Source organism: Pleurodeles waltl, chromosome 1_1 (assembly GCF_031143425.1).
Source record: "Pleurodeles waltl isolate 20211129_DDA chromosome 1_1, aPleWal1.hap1.20221129, whole genome shotgun sequence".
In the NCBI taxonomy this organism is placed as follows: domain Eukaryota; kingdom Metazoa; phylum Chordata; class Amphibia; order Caudata; family Salamandridae; genus Pleurodeles; species Pleurodeles waltl.
This window is the reverse complement of record NC_090436.1, coordinates 204,218,186-204,243,063: the sequence shown is the minus strand read 5'-3', so window position 1 is coordinate 204,243,063 and position 24,878 is coordinate 204,218,186. Positions and strand designations below refer to the sequence as shown.

At 41.6% G+C, this 24,878-nt stretch overlaps 1 protein-coding gene across 2 annotated transcripts in view; it reads right to left on the bottom strand.

Annotated features, from left to right (window-relative positions):
* The window catches only part of DNAJC21 (DnaJ heat shock protein family (Hsp40) member C21), a 191,935-nt gene that overhangs the window by 151,503 nt on the left and 15,554 nt on the right, over positions 1–24,878 (bottom strand). For both annotated transcript variants that reach the window (XM_069220760.1, XM_069220748.1), the window contains exons 2-5: positions 18,186–18,279; positions 14,837–14,960; positions 13,707–13,829; positions 10,313–10,617 (exon numbers count right to left, since the gene is read on the bottom strand). In XM_069220760.1, the coding sequence (XP_069076861.1) occupies positions 10,313–10,617; positions 13,707–13,829; positions 14,837–14,960; positions 18,186–18,279 (646 nt within the window). The remainder of the gene's footprint in view (positions 1–10,312; positions 10,618–13,706; positions 13,830–14,836; positions 14,961–18,185; positions 18,280–24,878) is intronic.

The window sequence follows — 24,878 nt, the reverse complement described above, 5'->3', positions numbered from 1 at the left end:
ATCAGAGAGGTCAGCTTAATTCTGTATCAAAGGGAAAAGCATGTTATACAAGAAATAATAAAGGTAAAAAAAAAATCTGCTAAAGCATATAATAATCATGGCACAATAACAGAGCCTTACTGAAATCACCACATGCACAGCAAAAAAATAAAAAAAAGAGTATACATGATTTTTCCACAGACCTATTTGTAAATTTGCACCTTGGCTGAACCACACAATCATATCTCAAGGACCTCCACCTCCCTCAGTTTGGGGTTAACAGAGACAGGAGCTGCACTTCTAGAACAAGTCAAATTAAAACCTCAAGTCATTTGCAGGAAATAAAGGTCCTGCTCAAGATGGCTTTGTTACTACCTTCTGTAAATGCTTTCAGGGAGTCAAACCTCGACAAGTTACAAAGTGACGTATCTGAAACATGTCTGGTAATAAATACAACCACGAAATCTAGAAGCCACCTAATATATAAATGTATCAAAACATCGTATCGCTTACAAAACACATAAAATAGTAATTTGTCTGCTGTTGTATACAGAAGGAAATTTGCCACGCTGATTAAAGGTGGATGCCTTTCAGACGGTCGCTGAGTTAAAATAATCTAAGAAGTCAACGGGAATGAAAGTAACAAAAACAATCTATTTCTAAAAATAAAATATTGTTTTACCTGAGAAGTGCAAATAAACAACTGTCTTAAGTACATTTAATATCTGCCTGTATAATTTCTTACAGGCGTAACAGTACAAACAATGTCATATCTCTAGTGACTTCCTCATTTTCTGCAAACTGTGAAGTTACTATCTATTCACATTCCTTAACAAAGCACATACAACCATGTATACTCTTGATAGGCCTCCAACGAGTAGCTTGTGAGCTTCTTGTAAGAAGCTGTCCTGTGTGAAGGACAGATAACTAAATTAAAAGCTTTAGCTTGGTTGAAGTAATGTATGTATACCATACTTAAAAGGTGTATATTTAAGATGAAAATGTCGAATTTTAAAACTCAAATGCTGATGTTTGGTGGAAAATGGTTGAATTTTCAAGATATATTTAAAGCTGACATTTGAGTGATGAATTATGCTGCATTGGGGAGGCTTATTGCTCATATTATGACTTTTGTAACAGGAGCATTGCACCCTGTATAGTTCAGTCACACTTTCCACTGAAAATTAAAAAAAAAAATTGGTTGCCAATAACATTGGTACTATTTGTTGCAATTTCACTCATTTCTAGCAAAACTGTTTAGTGCAGATTTGTGCAGGGTTAAAAGGTAAGGGGGTGACAAAGATACATTTCTCATTTTATCTCCGGAAAAAGATATATATATATATGGAAAATGTCACTTACATCTGTTCGTGGCATGCTGCGCTGCAGATTCACATGCTGTGCACTGTTCCTGCCATCTAGTGTTGGGCTCGGAGTGTTACAAGTTGTTTTTCTTAGAAGAAGTCTTTTCGAGTTACGGGACTGAGTGACTCCTCCCTTTCGGTTCCATTGCGTATGGGCGTCGACTCCATCTTAGATTGTTTTTTCCGCAGAGGGTGAGGTAGGAGTTGTTAAAGTAAGGATACTAGAGGTGCCCATGCAATGGAGTAAATGTGTATGTACATATAGTCTTAAAGTTAAAATTGTTTACATATATACACTTTCAATGCAACTAAAATGACTCCCGGGGAGGTAGGAGGGCGCATGTGAATCTGCAGCGCAACATGCCACGAACAGATGTACACTGGGTAAGTGACATTTTCCGTTCGATGGCATGTGTAGCTGCAGATACACATGCTGTGCACAGACTACAAAGCAGTAATCTCCCCAAAAGCGGTGGTTAGCCTGTAGGAGTTGAAGTTGTCTGAAATAATGTTCTTAGTACAGCCTGTCCTACTGTGGCTTGTTGTGCTGCTAACACATCTACACAGTAATGCTTAGCAAATGTATGAAGCGTAGACCAAGTGGCTGCCTTAAAAATTTCTGTCATTGGTATATTACCAAGAAAAGCCATTGTGGCGCCTTTCTTTCTAGTGGAGTGTGCCCTTGGATTAATGGGTAATTCTCTTTTTGCTTTTAGGTAACAGGTTTGTATGCATTTGACAATCCATCTGGCAATGCCCTGTTTGGATATGGGATTACCTGCAAGTGGTTTTTGGAAAGCTACGAACAATTGTTTTGTTTTCCGAAATTGTTTTGTTCTGTCAATGTCATAAATTAGCGCTCTTTTATGTCTAACATATGTAATGCCCTTTCTGCTACTGAGTCTGGCTGTGGGAAGAAGACTGGGAGCTCTACCGTTTGATTTAGATGAAACGGTGGGATGACTTTTGGTAAGAATTGTGGATTTGTGCGAAGAACCACCTTATTTTTATGTATTTGTATGAAGGGTTCTTGAATAGTAAATGCCTGTATTTCACTAACTCTTCTAAGTGAAGTGATGGCTATTAGAAAGGCTACTTTCCAAGTTAAAAATTGGATTTGACAAGAATGCATGGGTTCAAATGGTGGGCCCATGAGTCGTGTTAACACAATATTAAGATTCCACGACGGCACTGGTGGTGTTTTTGGGGGTATGATTCTTTTTAGTCCTTCCATAAAGGCTTTAATAACTGGGATTCAAAAAAGCGATTTTGTATGTTTAATTTGCAGATAGGCAGATATTGCAGTGAGATGTATCTTAATGGAAGAGAAGGCTAGATTGGACTTTTGGAGGTGTAGTAAGTAACTTACAACATTTTGTGTGGAGGCGTCTAGTGGCGTAATCTGTTTAGCCTGGCAGTAACAAACAAATGTTTCCATTTGTTAGCATAACAATGTCTGGTTGTGGGTTTTCTTGCTTGTTTAATGACCTCCATACATTCTTTAAGAAAGGTTTAGATAACCAAATTCTAAGACTTCAGGAGCCAGATTGCTAGGTTGAGCGACACTGGATTCGGGTCTCTGATCTGTTGTTTGTGTTGTATTGTGTTAACAGATCTGGTCTGTTTGATGTGGGGTACCACAGATAGGTCCAACAGTGTGGTGTACCACAGTTGGCGAGCCCACGTTGGTGCTAAAAGTATTAGTTTGAGTTTGTTTTGACTCACTTTGTTGACCAGATAAGGAATGAGCGGGAGAGGGGGAAAAGCGTAAGAAAATATCCCTGACCAGCTGATCCATAGAGCATTGAGAAAAGACTATCGAGGGTCCCTGGTATAATGCGTAGCCCAACCAGGGAAATACTTGAACACAAGAAAAGGAACTGAGCTACACCTAATATTCACTGTTGTTTACCATGTAAAACAACCAAACAATCAAGATAAGTGCAATACAAAAATGATATTTATTTCATATGTATGTACAACAACACACCAATAATGATCCAAGAAAGATATATACATATCTACATGTTCAAAGGGAAAGACACACACACTTATATAATTAGTAAATGGACAAAGACAAGGAGTTATACAAGACAACACACAGAAAATGATAGAAACATAACCTAAAAAGAAGAAAACAAGAAGTCCAAGCTATACAGAATACAATAAAATACAAATTGAATATATACTTTCTCTATGGCACTACTATAAAGCCTTAATAACATTCACAGTTATAACATATTGTAACTTAGAACAAGATCACGTCTCCACTTAATTCATAAGAGAAAATTACTTGGACCCTAGAATTTCATGTTTCGGCGGTAAAAACTCCGATTTGTAGAACCGCCTTCATCAGGGCAATTCCTTTTTAATATTCAATGACTGATATCGCAGATTTTTTTAAATTCTCGTCTTTCCCATCTGAATCAAATCCGATGACAATGTTGGTGCGTTCTCTTAGAAAGAGAACACAAAAAACGTGATTCTCTCGCTTCAGCTTCTGATCACACAGGGCTCCTTATAACGGCATACAGCCAGATTCACGAATCCATCTCATAATGGTCTTCAAAATAACCGGATTTCTAGGTGGAAAAAGTACATTTACAGCTTCCATCACTCTTCCATCTTCTGATACACCGACTTCTCCATGGCGAATGTGGCCCGAAAGCGCCCGAGCTGAATCTGGCTGTATGCCGTTATAAGGAGCCCTGTGTGATCAGAAGCTGAAGCGAGAGAATCACGTTTTTTGTGTTCTCTTTCTAAGAGAACGCACCAACATTGTCATCGGATTTGATTCAGATGGGAAAGACGAGAATTTAAAAAAATCTGCGATATCAGTCATCGAATATTAAAAAGGAATTGCCCTGATGAAGGCGGTTCTACAAATCGGAGTTTTTACCGCCGAAACGCGCGTAGGCTTAGTTCCTACAATTGTTAGAATGAAATATGAAATTCTAGGGTCCAAGTAATTTTCTCTTATGAATTAAGTGGAGACGTGATCTTGTTCTAAGTTACAATATGTTATAACTGTGAATGTTATTAAGGCTTTATAGTAGTGCCATAGAGAAAGTATATATTCAATTTGTATTTTATTGTATTCTGTATAGTTTGGACTTCTTGTTTTCTTCTTTTTATGTTATGTTTCTATCATTTTCTGTGTGTTGTCTTGTATAACTCCTTGTCTTTGTCCATTTACTAATTATATAAGTGTGTGTGTCTTTCCCTTTGAACATGTAGATATGTATATATCTTTCTTGGATCATTATTGGTGTGTTGTTGTACATACATATGAAATAAATATCATTTTTGTATTGCACTTATCTTGATTGTTTGGTTGTTTTACATGGTAAACAACAGTGAATATTAGGTGTAGCTCAGTTCCTTTTCTTGTGTTCAAGGATCCATAGAGCATTGCCCTTGGACTGAGGGTGTGGGTACCTGGACGCGAAGTGTTGGCATTTTGCGTTTTCTTTTGTTGCAAATAGATCTATGTTTGGTGTCCCCCAGCGATCAAAGTGATCCTGTAGAATCTGGGGATGTATTTCCCATTCCTGAGTTTGCTGTTGATCTCGACTGGGATTGTCGGCTAACTGATTTTGAATGCCTGGTATGTATTGTGCTATCAAGCGAATATTGTTGTGAATTGCCCAATGCCAAATTTTCTGTGCTAAGAGACACAGCTGTCACGAGTGCCCCCCCGTTTGTTTCGATAATACATTGTTGTCATATTGTCTGTCGTGACAAGAATGTGTTTGTGGGCTAGAAGTGGCTGAAATGCTTTTAATGCTAGAAATACTGCTAGCAGTTCCAAGTGATTTATGTGAAGTAGTTTTTGTTGATTGTCCCATTGACCTTGTATGCTGTGATTGTTGAGGTGTGCTCCCCACCCAACCATGGAAGCATCTGTTGTGATAATGACGTGAGGCACTGGGTCTTGAAAAGGCCGCCCTTTGTTTAAATTTATATGGTTCCACCATTGAAGCGAAGAGTGTGTTTGGCAGTCTATAAACACTAGATCTTGTAGTTGACCCTGTGTCTGCGTCCATTGTTTTGTTAGACACTGTTGTAAGGGTCGCATGTGTAGTCTTGCGTCTGGGACAATAGCTATGCATGAGGACATCATGCTTAGTAGTTTCATCACAAACCTAACCGTGTATTGTTGGTTTGGTGGTATGCTTGATCCTACATTTTGGAAGGACTGAACTCTCTGTGGACTTGGAGTGGCAATTGCTCTTTGTGTGTTGAGTGTTGCTCCCAAGTATTGTTGTATTTGGGATGGTTGTAAATGTGATTTTTGGTAATTTATAGAAAACCCTAGTTTGTGTAGAGTATCTATGACGTATTGTGTGTGAGATTGACATTGTCGCTGAGTGTTGGCTTTTATTAGCCAATCGTCCAAATATGGGAATACGTGCATGTGCCGTCTCCTTATATGAGCTACTACTACTGCTAGGCATTTTGTAAATACTCTGGGGGCTGTTGTTATTCCGAACGGTAGCACTGTGAATTGATAATGTTTGCCTTGTATTACAAACCTGAGGTATTTTCTGTGAGACGGATGGATGGGTATGTAAAAAAATACGCATCCTTGAGATCCAGGGTTGTCATGTATTCCCCTCTTTTTAATAAGGGAACTACATCCTGAAGTGTTACCATGTGGAAATGATCTGATGAAGAGATTCAGTGTTCTGAGATCTAAGATAGGCCTTAATGTTTTGTCCTTTTTTGGAATAAGGAAATACAGGGAGTAAACGCCTGTTCTTTTCTGTTGATAGGGTACTTGCTGTATGGCTTGTTTTTGTAGCAGTGCTTGGACCTCTATATGCAATAGGTCTAAGTGTTGTGGAGACAATCTGTGCGGTTGAGGAGGAACATCTGGAGGGAATGTTGTGAATTCTATGCAATAGCCATGTTGGATAATTGATAGGACCCACGTGCCTGTTGTAATGTGTGTCCAATTGTGGTAGTATTTGGTTAGCCTCCCCCCCACTGGTGACAAGTGTTGGGGTAGTGTGACATTGAAGTCACTGTTTGCTAGGGCTTGGTTTGGCGGACTGGAATTTCCCTCTTCCTCTTGGGAATTTTCCTCTATAGGAACCACGAAACCCCCCTCTTTGGTATTATGACTGGTAGGTGGGTTTTGTTTGGGAGGTGGATGGTTCAGATGCTTGTTGTCAAACTCACCCCCACCCCCAAACTGTGGTTTCCTAACTGTGCCTCTGTACTGTGGGGAGTAGAGCACGCCCATGGCTTTGGCCGTGTCTTCATCTTCTCGATCGCGGTATCCACCTTCGGCCCAAACAACTGATGTTGGTTAAACGGCATGTTTAGTACTGCCTGTTGTATTTCTGGTTTAAAACCAGAACTTCGCAGCCATGCATGCCTTCGAATCGTCACAGCCGTGTTGACAATCCGTGCTGCTGTATCTGCAGAGTCTAATGCAGACCGTATTTGATTGTTCGATATGGCCTGTCCCTCTTCAACTACTTGTAGTGCACGTTTTTGGTGTTCCTTGGGCAAATGCTGGATGATGTCTTGCATTTCGGCCCAGTGTGCCCTGTCGTAGCGTGCGAGAAGGGCTTGCGAATTTGCAATTCGCCATTGATTGGCTGCTTGTGATGCTACTCTTTTGTCCGCTGCGTTGAACTTACTACTCTCTTTATCGGGTGGTGGGGCATCCCCTGGCGATTGTGAGTTCGCCCTTTTTCTAGCAGCCCACACTACCACTGAGTCTGGAGGGAGCTGTTGCGTTATAAACACTGGGTCTGACAGGGTGGTTTATATTTCTTTTCGACCCTGAGCGTGATCGCTCTCCCCTTGACAGGCTCTTGGAAGAGCTGTTGTGCGTGCCTGAACATGCCTGGTAGCATTGGCAGGCTTTGATAGGATGCGTGAGTGGATGCCAGAGTGTTGAACAGGAATTCATCCTCCACTGGTTCGGCGTGCATTGTCACCTTGTGGAACGCAGCTGCCCTGGCTAGTACTTGCGTATATGCTGTACTGTCCTCTGGTGGTGAAGGCTTGGTTGGATAACACTCTGGTCTGTTGTCCGATATAGGTGGATTGTACAGATCCCAGGCATCCGCATCATCTTGGGTCATCCCAGTATCTGTGGGTGACTGCATGATTGATGTACCCACTGGTGACAGGTGTGGTGAATGCAGTGGGGATGGTTGTGGTGAGACCTGTGGTGGTGGTGACTTGTTTCTAATCACTTTGGCTTTTGGTTGCAATTCTGTTTCTTGAAAGGCTAATTTCCTTTTTGATTAGAGAGGAGGGATGGTCTGTATCTTCCCTGTATCCTTAAGGATTTGTAACCTTTGTTGCGTTTGGCCAGGTTCTTCCACATCCAGATCTTGCTCAAATCTATGCCTTTCTTTGAGCTGCATAGAAAGCCCTTGCTCTTCAGTGTATGATGAGCGTTTCGGCTCCAAAGCCGTTTTTTCGGCACCGAAATTCCTAATGTAATTGTCCTTTTCGGTCCCGACAAGCTTTTTCGAGGCTTGCCTGCTTCGACAACTCAATACTGAATTTTTCCGGTGCCGGAATCTTGACCGGAGTCGGAAGTCTTTGGCAAATCTTTGGCCTTTTTCGGTGCCGATGTTTGGTCACCTTCTTTTCTGTGGGTTGAGCCATGGCCTGCAGGCGGTGGCGTCCCCGTGGCCTTGTATTTTTTGGTGAGACCCTGGGTTTGGGACGGGACAGGTTTGCTCACAGTTTGTTGCACCGCCGAGGGTCGTTCACCGTCGGATTCACCCGAATCCGTTTCTTGGATGGAGATTCTTTCTTCCTCTACCTCAACGTCGAAATCTTGTCTCGGTTTCGATGCCATTTATATCTGCAGCTACACATGCCATCGAACATATATATATATATATATCTCCCTTGTAGAGAATTCCAAATCCATAAAATGTTTCCTACGTTACTACTGGCACTCCTGCTTGATGCACTGGAGTGGATCACTGATGATACTTTTGCATGGGGTGGCTACTATGGTAATCTTGTCTAATGTGGTCACCATTAAAACACTAATACTATTAGTAGATTTGGATCGAGATCCATGTGCAGCACACATAGAAAGAGGCTTGCAATCAAACCTCAGGAACAGCACATTGTTTTGTAGATCAACTGGTCCCCTCTCATAGCTCCAACGAAAATGAAAAGTGGCCATTTAGAAGAGTAAAATTTAAGGGGATTCAAGCGATGTGGCCACTGCAGCAGTTTGTCTTAGGAACTCCTGCTTTTCCACATTAAACTACCCTTCAGGAATGTCAATTTATGCATAAGCTTGCAACTGTTAATACTTTTAGACTACATCAAATGAAGATATGACCAAACAGATCCAGTTAAATGAATCCCCAAAAAATTGACACTAATTAAAACCTACCGCTAGTAAATGTAAAGCACTTCTCTCTGCCATAAGCTCGAAGTACACAAAACAAAATCCTCCTTTCAATAAATCAAAATACTTTAATTTTATATAAAGATTTAAAATGCAGATGGAATGTTAAGTGCAATTAGGTTAATTGAATGGAAGCATCCAATCCAATCGAAATAAGAACACCGATACACTAAAAATCAAAGCTGGAGGCACATTTGCACAAAGCAAATGAAGAAAACAAATAACAGTCCTAGATATTATGCACCTTATGTATTCTATGAAAAATGTATTTAAAAAATGTATTAAAATTATTTAGCAATCCTGAGGCGGAGGAACACTGAAAATAAATGTTAATGGCTAGTCTGGACACATTTTTCTATTGAGCTGTAGTCGTAGTTTTTGTTAAAACATTAGCTTATAATAATATATTAAAATGCCAAAATACTTCATTTGAGCATATAAACAATGTAGGTTATAAGCATACACCGCACACCACGGTAATGGAGACAATGATGGAGACAAAGTGAACATACTACAAGGCATCCAATTCTAAATACCCTTGTGCTAATTACAGGCTTTCTGACTGGAATTATTGGTAACATGCACTTTGGCTACCAATACATTCCTGAGCATTCTAGCACTAAGTGCTGCAGGGCCTCGAACTTTACACATTGGGATTAGCCTAGTTAAATTTTGCAAAAGAACCACAGAACTTCAAACTGTGTTGGGTAGTCCCTAAATAACTATGTCAGTTTCTCAAATTGCAGAAGACGGTCAGGTACTGTTACCAAGGGCACTATGCTTTTTTCATTCTATATCCTTTAACCTATAACCTTGCAGTCACAAACCTCAGCTCTAGTAAAGTCTTGACAATGTTTGTAAGTGTCACACAGCATTAGATGAACTGGAGACATGGGTTAGGTTCTGACTCGATCAATCAAGTATAATACCTCTGACAATATTTCAACAACACCAACTTAACATGCAGGAACCTTCATGTCCTTAGACAAAGGTTTGTGGCGGGTAAAGGTGTGTGTGCACTTCAGATTCTGTGCAACTAATTGATCTGCCATGTCTAACTAATGCTTGCAGTCTAGGTCTCCTTCTGCTCGTCCTCGTAAGAGAGTCCACTATATATATATAAATGTTGGGTCACTCAATATGTACCAGCTTCTTTTTGAGGAAGGATAAGGATTCTAAGAAACCTCACTCTGAGGCCAAAAAACAGCAAGTGACAAGACCATCTAAACAATACCTACATCAGCTAACTACTGTTACAGAGGTATATTTTTCTTTTACACTTTCAAATCATCATGCTATTCCTATAGTAGTAAATAGCATTCAAAATTACATTGGTACCAACCATTAAAAAAAAAAAACAATAGATGTTTGAGTCAGTGTCTATAATAAAATTAAAATGACAAAGCTAGACTTCCACAAATATACTCTAGGAATGCCAAAGTTATAATGCCCAAAAGGGGCCATTAGGTATAAGCAGTTATCTTGTCACTTTTAAGCTTTTCCTCTTTAATGCGAGAATACCTAGAAGAAAAGCTGTTTTACAAAGTGGTAGAGATGTCTTACGCACTTAGCTTGCTGAAGTTTCTGCTGTCTTCTAAGTTCCTCCACCTTTTTAGCCTTTTCTGCATTCTGCTCTTCTACAAGTTTGCGATGAGCTTGCACTCTCTTGTCCCTCTTCCGGATAAAGCTCACAAGCTGGCGGACCAGCTCACTTCTTTCTTTTCTGGCCTTCTCTCGAGTTTTCTTGTTCTCTTTCTCCATTGCCCGCTTTTCCCAACGGTTTGATGCTTGGCGTGTATCATACTCCTCTTTCCAAGCGAAGTTCTTTTGTGTACAGAAGCTCTGCCAATGTGCATAAAAAGCATGAACCACCTACATGTAAAAACAAAAGTAGGGAACCAATAAGAATTCATAATAGAAATCTCTACTACCTTTTCTGTACAAATTCCTTTTTCACACAAACTCTTTGTAGCCATCATTTGCTGTTAAAGATAGAGGAATAACACTGTAAATTATTTCTAAATTATATATTTGTGTAGGAGTGTGTAAAATTAATACAAATGCAAAACACTGTTTATGGATCCTTCATTCAGCATAGTGGCTTATTTTATTTTAAAGAAGAATCATAGCATTTGTTTCATGAACGTGTATACATCAACCACATGACGGAGTGCCTAGTATGTTATGTGCTGCCTTACAGATATAGTTGTGAAGAATATGTGGATGTACTGATTTCTGGGAGTAAAGATGAGAGATGCACAATACACACATGCATTCACAATGACAGATTTTTTTTTGCGTGCGTGGGAGGGGATGCTGAATCGCATGTGTGCCTCTTGGCGGGCAATCCCGTACTACTTACACATGGATATGAACAAAGGAATACACTGCTATGTGTGTTTTATCTTTTTGAACGTCGCTGGCCAGAAGGATTGAGGTGAGGATTACTTAGATCTTAGAAAGTAATTCAAATTAGTCAGATCCTAAAATATAGAACCAGTAACAAACCAGACGCAACTTTCAGATTAAAAAAAAAAAAAGGAAAAACATGTTTAAGAGGTGGATAAAGGGGTTCAGGGAGGGGAACACAAGGCAACAATAATAGAAATCAATTTGTTTTTCATACATCACTGGAATCATGGGGAAAACATGTTGTAATTGTGGTGACTCTGATTCAACTCAAGTATACTAATTTTATGAACCTCAGAATGATGAAAAGCAGTGTTGACCTAACCAGATTTTGAAACTATAACCCATGTTATACCCACATTTCTTTAGGGAGTATATTAATTTAGAGTGCCACCGCAGGCACTGGATAGGCCAGCCAGCTTTCATCAACATGCAGTCTGGAACACGCCTGCCTAAGAACCAGAAAATTTTAGGTCATTTTCAGGTGATGTTTTGCAATTTCACCATATTTCACTTCTTTGAAACGAACTAAGCCTAAACAACATTAAACACGGTCTCTTTAATCTACTTGTGCAACAGTAGAGGACTCCCTCTAAGAGCACATGCACTTATCTGTTGAAAGGACCAGGTCTGTAAATATATGTAAAAATCAAACATGAGGGGCTAATTCAACAGATGATGTACTACCACAGATATAAAATGCCCTCTTTCAAAATGATCTATTCAAGGATGGCTAGATCACCAGTTGAAAGAATGCCACAAGCACCATTCTTTTTTTTTTTTTTTAACTAGAGACCAAATATTTACATCACATAATTCAAGACACCCAGCAAATGTACTTTTTTTAAGCTCTCCAACCGGTGAAGTCCCTAGCAATCTACATAATCTAGTCATATGTGTGCTCTGGGAGAGTTCCCTTATGACTTAGATTACCTTTTATCATTCTGTCCAGGACAATTGTGAGCTTAAATGGCAATGTCTAGGTCAGCGGTCTCCAACCCCTCCTGTAGTAAGAGCTACTCATGCTCAATGAAAATTATCCAAAGCTACTTATAGTATTAATGTTTTAATAGTGACCACAGTGGCCACCCCATGCAAGATTATCATCAGCGATCACCTCAGAGCATCAAGCAGGAATGCATTTTATGGATTTCACACACACACACTTTCTGAGTGAAGTTCTACTTCTTTCATTCCATGTTTGGAGTGACTCTTTTCAATAGTTATGGCTGTAGCAATGATCAAAACTTATCTGAGCTAAAATGAGAAATGTATTTTTGTCACCCCCTTACCTTTTAACCCTGCACAAAACAGTTTTGCCAGGAAGGAGTGAACTTGCAACAAATAGGGCCAACGTTATTGGCAACCAAATAACAATTAATTTTCAATGGAAATGGTGACTGAACCATTACTACAGTGTGCAATGCCCCTGGCACCAATGTAATAAAAAGAGTAATATGCCTCCCCAATGCAGCATTATTCATCACTCAAATGTCAGCTTTAAATATATTTGGGAAATTCAACCATTTTCACCAAACATCTGGCATTTGAGTTATTAAAATACACATTTTCATCTGAAGTATACACTTTTCAAGTATGGTATACATATATTAATTCAACCAAGCTAAAGCTTTTAATTTAGTGGTCTTGCCTATACACAGGAGAGCTACTAACAGGGAGCTGGAGAGCTACCTGTAGCTCACGAACTACTTGGAGAAGCCTGGTCTAGGAATAATGGCCTCTAATCTGAGGACTGGGAATCAGCTCAGGATTCCAATTTCTATCATATGGTATAATGCATAAACGTCACATCTCAGCAGCTGGCATGCTATCCAACGGGGTTGGATAACCTATATCTCATAGTTGTCTATTGTAGGTTAGAGGTCATGTGGCATAGCTTTGGAACATACAGTCATCTAGTTCGCATTAAGACCGCAGAATCCACTTCTAAATAAGAGAAAACACATGAAGAATGAGGAGCCCAATATGTTTACTTACAGTCGAAGAATAAGTCATAACAGGACATACCACTGGACAAACAAGCTTATGAAATTGACTCTTAATATCTGCAAGATATTTTTTCTTCAGCAACATTTACTGCTCTCTTTCTCTCAATTGCTTGCTACCCTCCCTATCAACCTCATGCGCCTCTGGTTTGGGGTGGCAGGGGTGTAAATCACTAATGTCAAACCTTCCTGTCCTTTAGTGTTATATTTAACTATTGGTATAGTAATACCATGTCCCGGGCATCATCAAACACAAACAGCCTCTCCCTGGAGCTAAGACACGGTAGACATAATGGCTTACCTTGCGGTTAAAGTAACTGGCAGAGATCATATGGATTCACTCACAACAATGATGGAGTCACTGGTCATGAAAAGTGAATATGCGAGGAGTAGCAGAGCCTCGAGAGAAGGACTCCGGGCCATACAGTATCAAAGGGCAGAGATTTGAGGCTTTATCTAACTCATTGTCACGGTGCTACACTACCATTACATTAGCAACCCACTTCTAAATGGTGGGTAATTATTAACAAGTGAATCTGCTGTTACCGTATCATAGTCACTCTGCGAGTCTCCAAATGTTGGAAATTCTTCAGAGTCCTCTTCATTTGTGGATTCCAACTCTTCTTTAACAATTTTCTCAAAGACATTGCGATACACAGCATAAAATCCCTGAAATAAACAAACAGCTGAAATCATTAAATGCTAAATCAAGCTCAAAAGAACAGTGAGCGGGCAGGCAACAACAAAGTACTACCTGTAAATGGGTGCATAGAAGACCTACAGTCACTTTAAAAGCAACTTTACCACATGTGAAATTTAAAAAGGCTGAGTTTAAGACTTTGTATATTTAATCGACTACTTTCTAGCCAATCTAAGAAACAATCTAAGGAATTATCTTATTTGGACTCTGACTTGCTCTGGACCCTCACATTTAGTGCCACTGCAACATGCAGTTCTTACAGTAGGCTCTCTTCTGTACCATCTCAATCACACTCACACTTGCCCTTATTCATTTTATCCATTTTCCTTGATGTTCTGAAATGCACAGGGCAACATGTCGCCAGACATGGTATTCCAAACCCACACCCTCATGCAAGCTCAGCACTACTGCAGACTGATAATCCCTTCCAGTAGTTTAGGCACTCATGATGCTACTAAAGAGGTGTCAAGTGTAACACTATATACGTTGGGTGCACCAATTGACACTGCATTTTCAGATTTGAAAGATTACAAAGTGATGGATATCACAAAGGGCAGGGCGGGGGGGGGGGTTGGGAGGGGGTCTCAAGATTCCTTGGTCTAAGATCTATAATACCATCAGAGTAAACACACAGCAGAACAATACCTATCATCTTTTCATTCAAATTCCTGGATTTTAATGAAATATGTGTACACTGGTAGCCTATATGGCTGAAGCCAAACATTTCTGCTTTCAGAGCGCTTTTCTGCATTTTAGGCAATACTTAAAAAGTCACATCATGCACGTGGGAATCAAATAAAGTACTTGACCATGCTAGCATCAGATTTAGTAAACTGAGAAGCTCAGTTAGATCATCAGAGCACACTGTGCAAATTAAAGAACCATGACAGAGTTTATAATTATTAGATGCAAACTATATACAGATTAAATCTATACAGAATCAAATTAAGTTACATCTAAAATCAAGACTAATCACCTTGTCATCATCTCCATAGCCAGAGTAGCAGGTAACTGTAAAATACTGGAGCAGATCCAAGCTGTCATCCTGATACTCTCCACCACTTCCTCCCTTCAAAAGAGCTTCCCGGTGATTGTCATACCTCCAATGGAGACAGAAAGGCAGAACTCATTACACTTCCATTGCTATTTTCATGGTCATACAACATTGAGTCCATCTGTTCGTTTATTCCATCTATGTTGCAAAACTTTTCTCTGCATCAAAATCATGGTATATATCTGATTGATGATCTATTTATAATTTACCTTTTCCTCTGATTCTACTCCCTCCCTATCTTTAGTGATTAGGATAATTCTGGCTGTAAATGTCACTTATCTGTGCACTTTTTTGCTACTATTCCGTTTTGAAAAGAGGCCAGTATTAACAATTTAGGACTATAGAAAACTGAACATCTTGCAACCCATTAAACATGTTTTAAAGATGATAATTGTTTACAAGGGTAAAGCCTTTACGGACTATTGAGCGGACAAGCTTACCCAAGCTAAAACAAACAGAAGCCCCTAAATGAGTAAATTACTATATACTAGTGCCAGTTTTTCTATGCTGCAATACTTGAGTCACACTAAATAAAGCACCTTGGTTTATGCTAAGGCCTCGTTGTGTGTTTTGGGGTGCACAATGTGTGAATTAAGCAACTAGGTGCCCCTACATATTCAGCAATTTTGGGAAGCACATTTCATGGACTCACAAGCTCTGGGCCATAAAAGTAAGTGATATACAAGTCACGCTGACAAACTCATTCTTGAAAATGTTTGCTACATTCCAGCATCAATGAGGAAGCTACCTTGTGTCCATATACACAATGTCAAGATTATTGCTATAAATGTTGCCTAGTGTCAAAAAGCATATTTTATGGCTAGCTTTACCAGCACGGGGGAAGCCTCAAACAAAGATGGCTCCTTTATAAGTAGTTACACACATGCAAACACTCTTCTGTTAATGGAAATGAAAGCACACTTGAGATCTACAAATAGTAGGGACATATTGCCTCTTTCCACATGTGCTCTATTTTAGCAAGCAATGCTCGTTCGAGAACTAATCTAATGTTACAAAGCCAGTGCAAAGCCCTAAGGGCGTATGTTTAAATATCCTTTCAGCATTAGGTTGTTTAGGACTATTTTTCAATTCACTTGGAGATGGAGTACAGGTTTGATAGAAAAAGATGAACATTACAAATCTTCAGAATGTGTTAAATAGAAAAACATAATCCAGTGTGTCAAAGTAGAAATAAATAGAGCCAAGGAAACAAGTTTGACTATTGAACTCTGTGCTGTAACTCTGCAGCGTTGACATGAAACTAAAAACTTTTAGATCAAGTCCAAATGAAGTGGTAGGCCAAAACTAAGCCTACAATTAGGGCTCACACTCACTGCACTAGGCTCTTCCATATCACCACCTCATGAGAGTTTGGCAGCCCCCCTAAAGTGGGACCGGAAATTGGTTCTCTGGTAAATCCATGGAGGTGAGTAATCATTACTAAGAAGACACAAACCTACCTGTGTATGGACACACATCCTCTCACAGTCAGTTGCCTTCATAAACTGATTAAAAGGACCAAAGCAACCAAAGGAGTAGGATTGTTGGATTCAGTAACTGAAGTGGGCCTAGGACTAGGAAAACCAATCACCAGAAAGACTACAATATATGGTTCTCTCATTACCAACCCACAGTAGTAGATCTCCATAGAAGATACACATAGGAGGAGAGACGACTGTATATGTAATAATAATGTAACCTCATGCAAACCTCCTGGACATAAGTAAGATTAAGGATAAAGCATATCAAATATTAAAAGTGTACAAATGTCTCTGTTAGCAGCTCATAAGAGTGGCACGGTGATCCTGGAGATCACTTTAGAAAAATAACTCATGCCACAGAAAGGGCCATTAAGTATATGTTTCTTTTGCCTCACTGAACAAAATGAGTACAAAGGCAGAATTTTTTTTTAATCCTTTTATGGATGTCTTAGCACACCAGATCCAAAATTGTCACATTCCGATGAGCCAGGGACTGCCAAAATGATCCTGAAAACTGTACTGCTGTTATTGGTTGTTCCAATTAACTGATCCTGTTTTCAGAGACTGCCGGATAAAGCACTCACCAGCTACATTATGGTAGCCAAACATTTTCAGAATTTTCTACATACGTTTTTTTATAAGACATTCTCTTAGCAAGGAGGGTCATGTACTCATCAAATAAAATTTGAAACACTAACTAGCGAGGGTCTGCAGGCTGTTACAGAGAAACTATCCCAATACCTTAAGCGGATTGACATAAAACTTAAAAATGCCTGTAAAAAAATATACAGTTGCTAACAAAGACAAAAACACAGTCCAACATGGGCAGACCAAAGGGGCAAGTAACCCTTGTATAAAGTTAAAAATACCCAAGCCCACAAGTCCTGAAGCATGTTCCATTGCAGTGTCAAGCAAAAAAAGAGGGAGCAGAGAAAAAAAAAAACTTGCACTGCGGAGGTGCAGGGCTAAGTGTGCAGTACCAGCTGTGCATGGATTTAGTTCACACCTTAAGGAGCTTTTGACCCTGCCAAAATATAACATCACTAGAAATAAATGGCTTTTTTTTCAAAGCTGCGATTGACGTTGTGGCTTTTCCACAAATGAATCATACTACACTTAAGAAACCACCTGTACTAACAGTTCTCAAGTCCTAAAATAACACTTTAGGTAGTAACCCTCACAACTAAGATGGCGTTATAGGCAATGTCTCTATATTTAGTTACATAAACATTTTGGCAACTGCCTTCTGTTCTAAGGGTTGTGGTTATGACCTGGCTTTCTGTTTTCTTAGCTCGAGTCATAAAACACACATTCTGAGGTCCAGTGAAACAGGCTGTAGGAGATGGTGTTTGTATGACTTGGCATTCGTGGAGCACAAACCTTGCTTGAGAGCAAGGTTAAAGGACTAATTTAACTGCATTGTCTAACTTGTTTCACTTTAAAAGCAAACATGATTTGACAGACAACTACATAACCCTTATTTCTAGCATACCATCTGCATATGTTCAATGAGCAAGGCTGTCCTTTGACCGGGGAGAGGATGTGGCGTAATGACCAGAGCTGCTGACTTTGGAACTGAGGAACCAGGTTCGAGTCTCAGCACAACATCTTGTGATTTGGGGGTAAATCATTTAATCTCTGCTTGCCTTAAAAAAAATGGATGCATCCTTGTGTAACACAACTGATCCTGATGAAAAGCAGTCCAACAGCTTTGGGTCGACTTTGTGCCACATAAAACTGTAAAATGGAAAAATACATATATACAAGTACATTAACCCATTGTCACATACCATGCTCTCTCCTGTGGATCACTGAGGACATCATATGCGGCTTGGATTAATTTGAACTGTTCGGCTGCGTCTTCTGCATTATCAAGGTTTTTATCTGCAGAAGAAACATGAAATTAAATGATATTTTATTGAACCTCTACCAAATGCTTCGCTTTATTTTAAATCGAGCCACGGAAGTAGTCAAAACGGTCTAGATTACTAGAAAAAAAGCAGAATTGTTAAATATACATCTGGACTGATGTCCTAAGGCACTGGATACGTAATACAACAAGCAGACAAGCAGACAGCAGTTGTTTATTAATTAAGTATCTGAGAGAAAGAACTCTAGTAAACCATACAGCTTTACATTCACATGAAATGGCTAAATTAAATGACAAAAGTTAAACACCACGTCGAATATCCAACGTGGGAACCCTAGGAAGTATCACCAGTGTCCCTGGTTCACACATAAAAATTGAGTAATGGTGGCAGAATGGTTTTGACCTCAAACAAGGCACCATTTCAACATTTTACTGTGTTTTACTATTCTAAATTAATATTGTGTTGGATATAGAGGGAAACACTAAAGTCACTAGATTAGCCTGTGTTTAATCCTCGGGTAGCTTGGCACAAATTTCATCAGGCTTAACTTTGAGGCAATGTGTAAATCAGCACACCAACAGTAATAAAGTGAAAACAAAGAGAAAAATAAAAATAACAATTCCGAAAAATAGAGTATGTTTTAATAAATAATTTGAAACCCCAAAAAAAAAAAACAATCCAATCAGTAGAACTGGAGATATTGAATGTTAAAGATTCAGATAAAAGTAGTGTCAAAAGACTAAAAGCGCCAACTGAGCCCTACTGGGACAAAATCATAAGTTCAGGCTGACCGCGATGGATTGCAGGCTGGGCTCAGGACCAATGTTGGCCAGCTGAGGATTGTACCTCACGTCTTTGGTGGGCAATCTATGAGCCAGTGCTTTGCAAGGCTTTGCATTGTCCGACGTCGATTCTGATGAAGCTGTGTGATAAGGCTTTGCATCTCACGGATTAAGTTCTGATGAAGCTGGCAGCTGTGTGGCAAGGCTTTGCCTCACTTTGCGTCAGTTCCAATGCAGGTTGCAGCTGTGTGGTGAGGCTTTGCTGGCTATGTGCTGCTCGGCGTCGGTTGCGGTGCAGCTTGAAGCTGTGCAGCAAAGATTTGTGTGGCTTCAGGCCGGATTTTATGGAACCTTCAGTTAGGCCAGGAGTTCTCTTTGATGTCAGCCAATGGCCCAGGACCTGGGGAGGCACCTCTTGAATGTCAGGAACTCACTCCGGCAGAGGCCAGCAGGATTTAGTTGCAGGTCCAGTGCAGCACGTCAGCTGAGCAGTTGCAGGGAGGCCTCTGAAGCTTGTTGTGTCTCTGTAGCTCAGAAGTAGAGATCAGCCACCTAACCACTGGAGTTATGCTGCCCGGGATAAAAGGAGCAGGTCCAATTTTACTTCTCACAGAGCAGGGCAGACCTCAAGCAGCAAGGCAGTCTTTCTTCTGTAGTGTTCGCAAGTCCAGGAATGTACTGAAAAGTGTCGTCTGAGGGTCCAATATTTATACCTGGTGCAAGATCTGAAGTGAGAGAACCCCCACATATGGTTCTGGAATTTTCTCCTTTCCTTAGCCCTGTATCCGAGAGGGTGGGGTGACACCAGAACAGACTACTTGGAAGCCCTTTGCAAGTGTGCTGAGACAGCCCCTTTGAAATGCAAATGTGGTAGGTGACAGCTCTGCCCCTCTCATCCTGGCAGGATGGTCCACCCTGCCAACACCTACTCAACCTTTGTGTCACTATCTGGAAGGAATACACAAAGGCCAGCTACACCAAGTCATTTGACCCAAGATACAAGCACCAAATGGTTAGGACATGAAAGTGTTACTTTCAAAAATTTGGCATTTTCGTAATTGTAACTTGAAATCCAACTTTACCATTAAAGAGGTTTTCAAATTACAATTCATTTGTATGTGAACATTTCATTCTTACCTGCTCACAATCAAAAGCAAACTGGGTGCTATACAATGGCAGAGATATAGGCCTTATAGTAGTGGGAAACAAATTTAGAAGTTTTTCACCAATAAGACATCTAAAACTTAAAAGTCCATGTCCAAATGTTTGAATAGAGTGCTGTGTGGGGTCTACCCTAGGGGTGCCAAGTGTATTAAAAGGCAATGTTTAGGCCTAGCAAAGGGCTTATTTTGCAGGTCGAAATGGCAGCTTAGAACTGCATACAGGCTCAAATTGCAGGCCTTAAACATGTTTTGATGGACTACTCAAGTAGGTTGGACTAGGATCGCTTCAGGGCCACCAGCAGCATTTCATTTACAAGTCCCAGGTATCCCAGGTAAATGTATCACCACTTTGCTAGTGACCTACAAGTATATTAAATGTGCTAACTGGGTGTAAACCAATTTTATTATGTTTAGAGAGAGAGAAAGCACAACCACTTTAGCATTGTTTAGACAGAGTCCTAAAGACAGATTTAGAAAACAGGAGGGGTGATAGCAAATAGTTTGGTTGTGACCCTGCAGAGATGGCCAAGTCCAAGAATGTGTTAAAGAACTGCACAATGAGTGAAATGCAGAGAAATACAGATGGAAGGAGAGAGGGGTGAAAGTAGAGGGTCAATAGGCAGACAGCTTAGGTTATCCCTTTCATCCCTCCGGCACAATGTGTAGAAAGAAATATAATTGCATGGTTAGTACAAATAGACCACCCTATCCTCACTGGGGTTGTATTTTTCACCAGCTGACTTGACGACAGACATGTTACTTAAAAGGTACTCCATGACTGTTCTTGATATTACCCAGTCATAGAGTGGACTCAAAGTGTACTCATAGTCGAAAGCTGCTACAGCCTCAACATGTCAGGCTAAACTGACAGGTAGACTGTGGCAGCTTGATGGTAGCCGGTTATAATCTGGGCCACAGGCCTTCTTATCTTTACCCTTCAAGAACAGGTAACTTCTGGAATCCACTCCTGTTTAATCCATGTAGTCCAGGATATTCGTGCTCCTATCCTCAACCCCAAAACCAATCTGCACTGTGGGTGCAGCACACTGCATGCTATTTGGGTTAATGGGAAACAGTGTGCAGAAAGATCAGTGGCCTTCAGTGGACCCAGCTGATGCTAGGGCAGAATGGTAGTTACTTTTCAGGACATGTTTTCACCCTTCCTTGGGACACTAAAACCTACAGACCGCTGTCAGAAGCCTTGGCCCAAGGGCCCTACAGATGCCTGTTTCTATGAAAAATGTCATTAGTAAAACCTTATACATTCAATCAATCAATCAATCAATCAAATCAAAGAGACTTATAGAGCGCGCTACTCACCCGTGAGGGTCTCAAAGTGCTGGGGGGAGGGAGGGAGGTGGCGGGCGATCACTGTTCGAAAAGCCAGGTTTTAACGCCCTTCCTGAAGAGTAGGAGGTCTTGGGTCTTGCGGAGGTGGGTGGGGAGGGAGTTCCAGGCTTTGGGGGCCAGATATGAGAAAGATCTGCCTCCAGTGGTGGTGTGTTTGATGCGGGGGACTGTGGCTAGAGAGAGGTCGGCGGAGCGGAGGTGGGGTGTGGAAGGTCACTCTTTCGTTAAGGTAGGAGGGGCCGGTGTTGTGGAGGGATTTGTGTGCGTGGATGAGGATCTTGAAGGTGATCCTTTTGTCTATGGGGAGCCAGTGGAGGGATTTGAGGTGTGGTGAGACGTGTTCATGGCGGGGGAGGTCGAGGATGAGTCGTGCTGCTGCGTTCTGGATTCGCTGTAGTTTGCGCTTGAGTTTGAGTGTGGTGCCAGCGTAGAGTGCTTTGCCGTAGTCAAGCCTGCTGCTGATGAGTGCGTGTGTGACTGTCTTTCTGGTCTCTTTGGGGTTCAATTTGAATGTTTTTTTCAGTGTGCGGAGTGTGTTAAAGCATGAGGAGGTGATGGCGTTGATTTGTTGGGTCATTGAGTGGGCGTGAACCAGGATGATGCCAAGGTTGCGTGCATGGTTGGCGGGGGTGGGCGCGGGGCCTAATGTGGTGGGCCACCAGGAGTCCCAAGTGTTTTCGTGTGGGCCAAAAATGATTATCTCGGTTTTGTTGGAGTTGAGTTTGAGGTGGTTGGCTGTCATCCAGGCAGCGGTGTCAAGGAGTGCAGCGTGTAGGTTGATTTTGGCGGTGGTGGCGTTGTGGGTGAGGTAGAAGATGAGTTGTGTGTCATCGGCATATGAGAGGATGGTGATACCGTGGGGTTTGAGGATGTTGGCTAGTGGGGCCATGTAAATGTTGAAGAGTGTGGGGCTGAGGGAGGAGCCTTGTGGGACTCCGCAGGTGATTTTGGTGGCGGGGGATTGGAAGGGTGGGAGTCTGACTTTTTGGGTTCTGTCGGCGAGGAAGGAGGTGAGCCAGTCAAGGGCTTTGTGGCGGATCCCAGCGTTGTGGAGGCGTGTGCGGAGTGTGTGGTGGCAGACAGTGTCGAAGGCTGCGGAGAGGTCCAGGAGTATGAGTGCACCGGTCTCGCCCATGTCGATTCTGGGTCTGATTTTGTGCATTACATAACTCACTCACCATGTGAGAAAGTGCTTAAAGTCACTACACAATACATCAAAGTGTTCATTTAACCACACCGCTACACACACTACAGATCGTGTTTCACTAGTCAACTCTTCAAGCTATAGAAGGTATTCCAGTATATTTAGTAACATTAGTCTTTTTTATCTTTATTTCGATTATAAAAATATAATCATAAAAGATTAAACACCATCATAAAATATCATCATAAAATGTCACATACATCCAACAAATACAAAAGATACATGATCCATATAAATAGATAAAACTGTTGCAGATAAATTAAAAATTAATAATCTTGTTCCAGAAAAAGGCATTTTTCAAAAAGCAGCAGACCCCAAATGCAAGAATACAGGTCAATGTTGAGAAAAAACCCTTGCCTTAGGAATTGACAAGCTTTGCCTTAAAGCTCTGTAGGAAGGTAGCCTCTTTCTAGCCTTGTTACCCCCACTTTTGGCCTGTTTGTGAGTATATGTCAGGGTGTTTTTACTGTCGCACTGGGGATCCTACTAGCCAGGGCCCAGTGCTCATAGTGAAAACCCTATGTTGTCAGTGTGTTTGTCATGTGTCACTGGGATCCTGCTAGCCAGGACCACAGTGCTCATAAGTTTGTGGCCTATGTGTGTTCCCTGTGTGGTACCTAACTGTATCACTAAGGCTCTGCTAACCAGAACCTCAGCGTTTATGCGCTCTCTGCTTTCTAAATTTGTCACTGCAGGCTAGTGACTAAATTTACCAATTCTCATTAGCACACTGGTACACCCATATAATCCCCTTGTATATGGTACTTAGGTACCCAGGGTATTGGGGTTCCAGGGGATCCCTATGGGCTGCAGCATTTCTTTTGCCACCCATAGGGAGCTCAGACAATACTTACACAGGCCTGCCACTGCAGCCTGAGTGAAATAATGTCCACAGATGGTGCCCATCTCTGCATAAGCCAGTCTACACCGGTTCAGGGATCCCCCAGCCCTGCTCTGGCGCAAAACTGGACAAAGGAAAGGGGAGTGACCACTCCCTTGACGAGGTACCCAGAGCTCCTCCAGTGTGTCCCAGACCTCTGCCATCTTGGATTCAGAGGTGTTGGGGGCACACTGGACTGCTCTGAGTGGCCAGTGCCAGCAGGTGACGTCAGAGACCCCCCTCTGATAGGCTCTTACCTCTCTTGGTAGCCAATCCTCCTTTCTTGGTAGCCAAACCTTCTTTTCTGGCTATTTATAGTCTCTCCTCTGGGGTATTCTTCAGATAACGAATGCAAGAGCTCACCAGAGTTCCTCTGCACTTCCCTAAGGATCGTCCGCTGACTGCTCCAGGACGCCTGCAAAACCGCAACAAAGTAGCAAGATGACTACCAGCAACATTGTAGCGCCTAATCCTGCCGGCTTTCTCGACTGTTTCCTGGTGGTGCATGCTCTGGGGGTCACCTGCCTTCACCCTGCACTGGAAGCCAAGAAGAAATCTCCTGTGGGTCGACGGAATCTTCCCCCTGCTAACGCAGGCACCAAAAGACTCCATCACCGGTCCTCTGGGTCCCCTCTCATCCTGACGAGCGTGGTCCCTGGAACACAGGAACTCTATCCAAGTGACTCCCACAGTCCAGTGATCTTTCAGTCCAAGTTTGGTGGAGGTAAGTGCCTCCCCACATTAGACTGCAAACCTGTGTACTGCGTGATTTGCAGCTGCTCCGGCTTCTGTGCACTCCTCCAAGGATTCCTTCGTGCACAGCCTAGCCTGGGTCCCCAGCACTCCATCCAGCAGTGCTCAACCCTCTGAGTTGGACTCCGACGTCGTGGGACCCTCCTTTTTGACTCTGAGCCAGCTCCGGTTCACAAATCTTTTAAGTGCCTGCTCTGGTACTTCTGCGGGTGCTGCCTGCTTCTGTGGGGGCTCTCTGAGTTGCTGAACGCCCCCTCTGTCTCCTCCTCCAAGGGGTGACAGCCTGGTCCTTCCTGGTCCCCAGCAGCACCCAAAAACTTCTACCACGACCCTTGAAGCTAGCAAGGCTTGTTTGCGGTATTTCTGCATGGGAACACTTCTGCAACCTTCTGCACGCTGTGGGACATCTTCCATCCAAGGAAGAAGTTCCTAGCTCTCTTTGCAGAATCCTAAACTTCTTCCATCCAGAGGCAGCTTCCT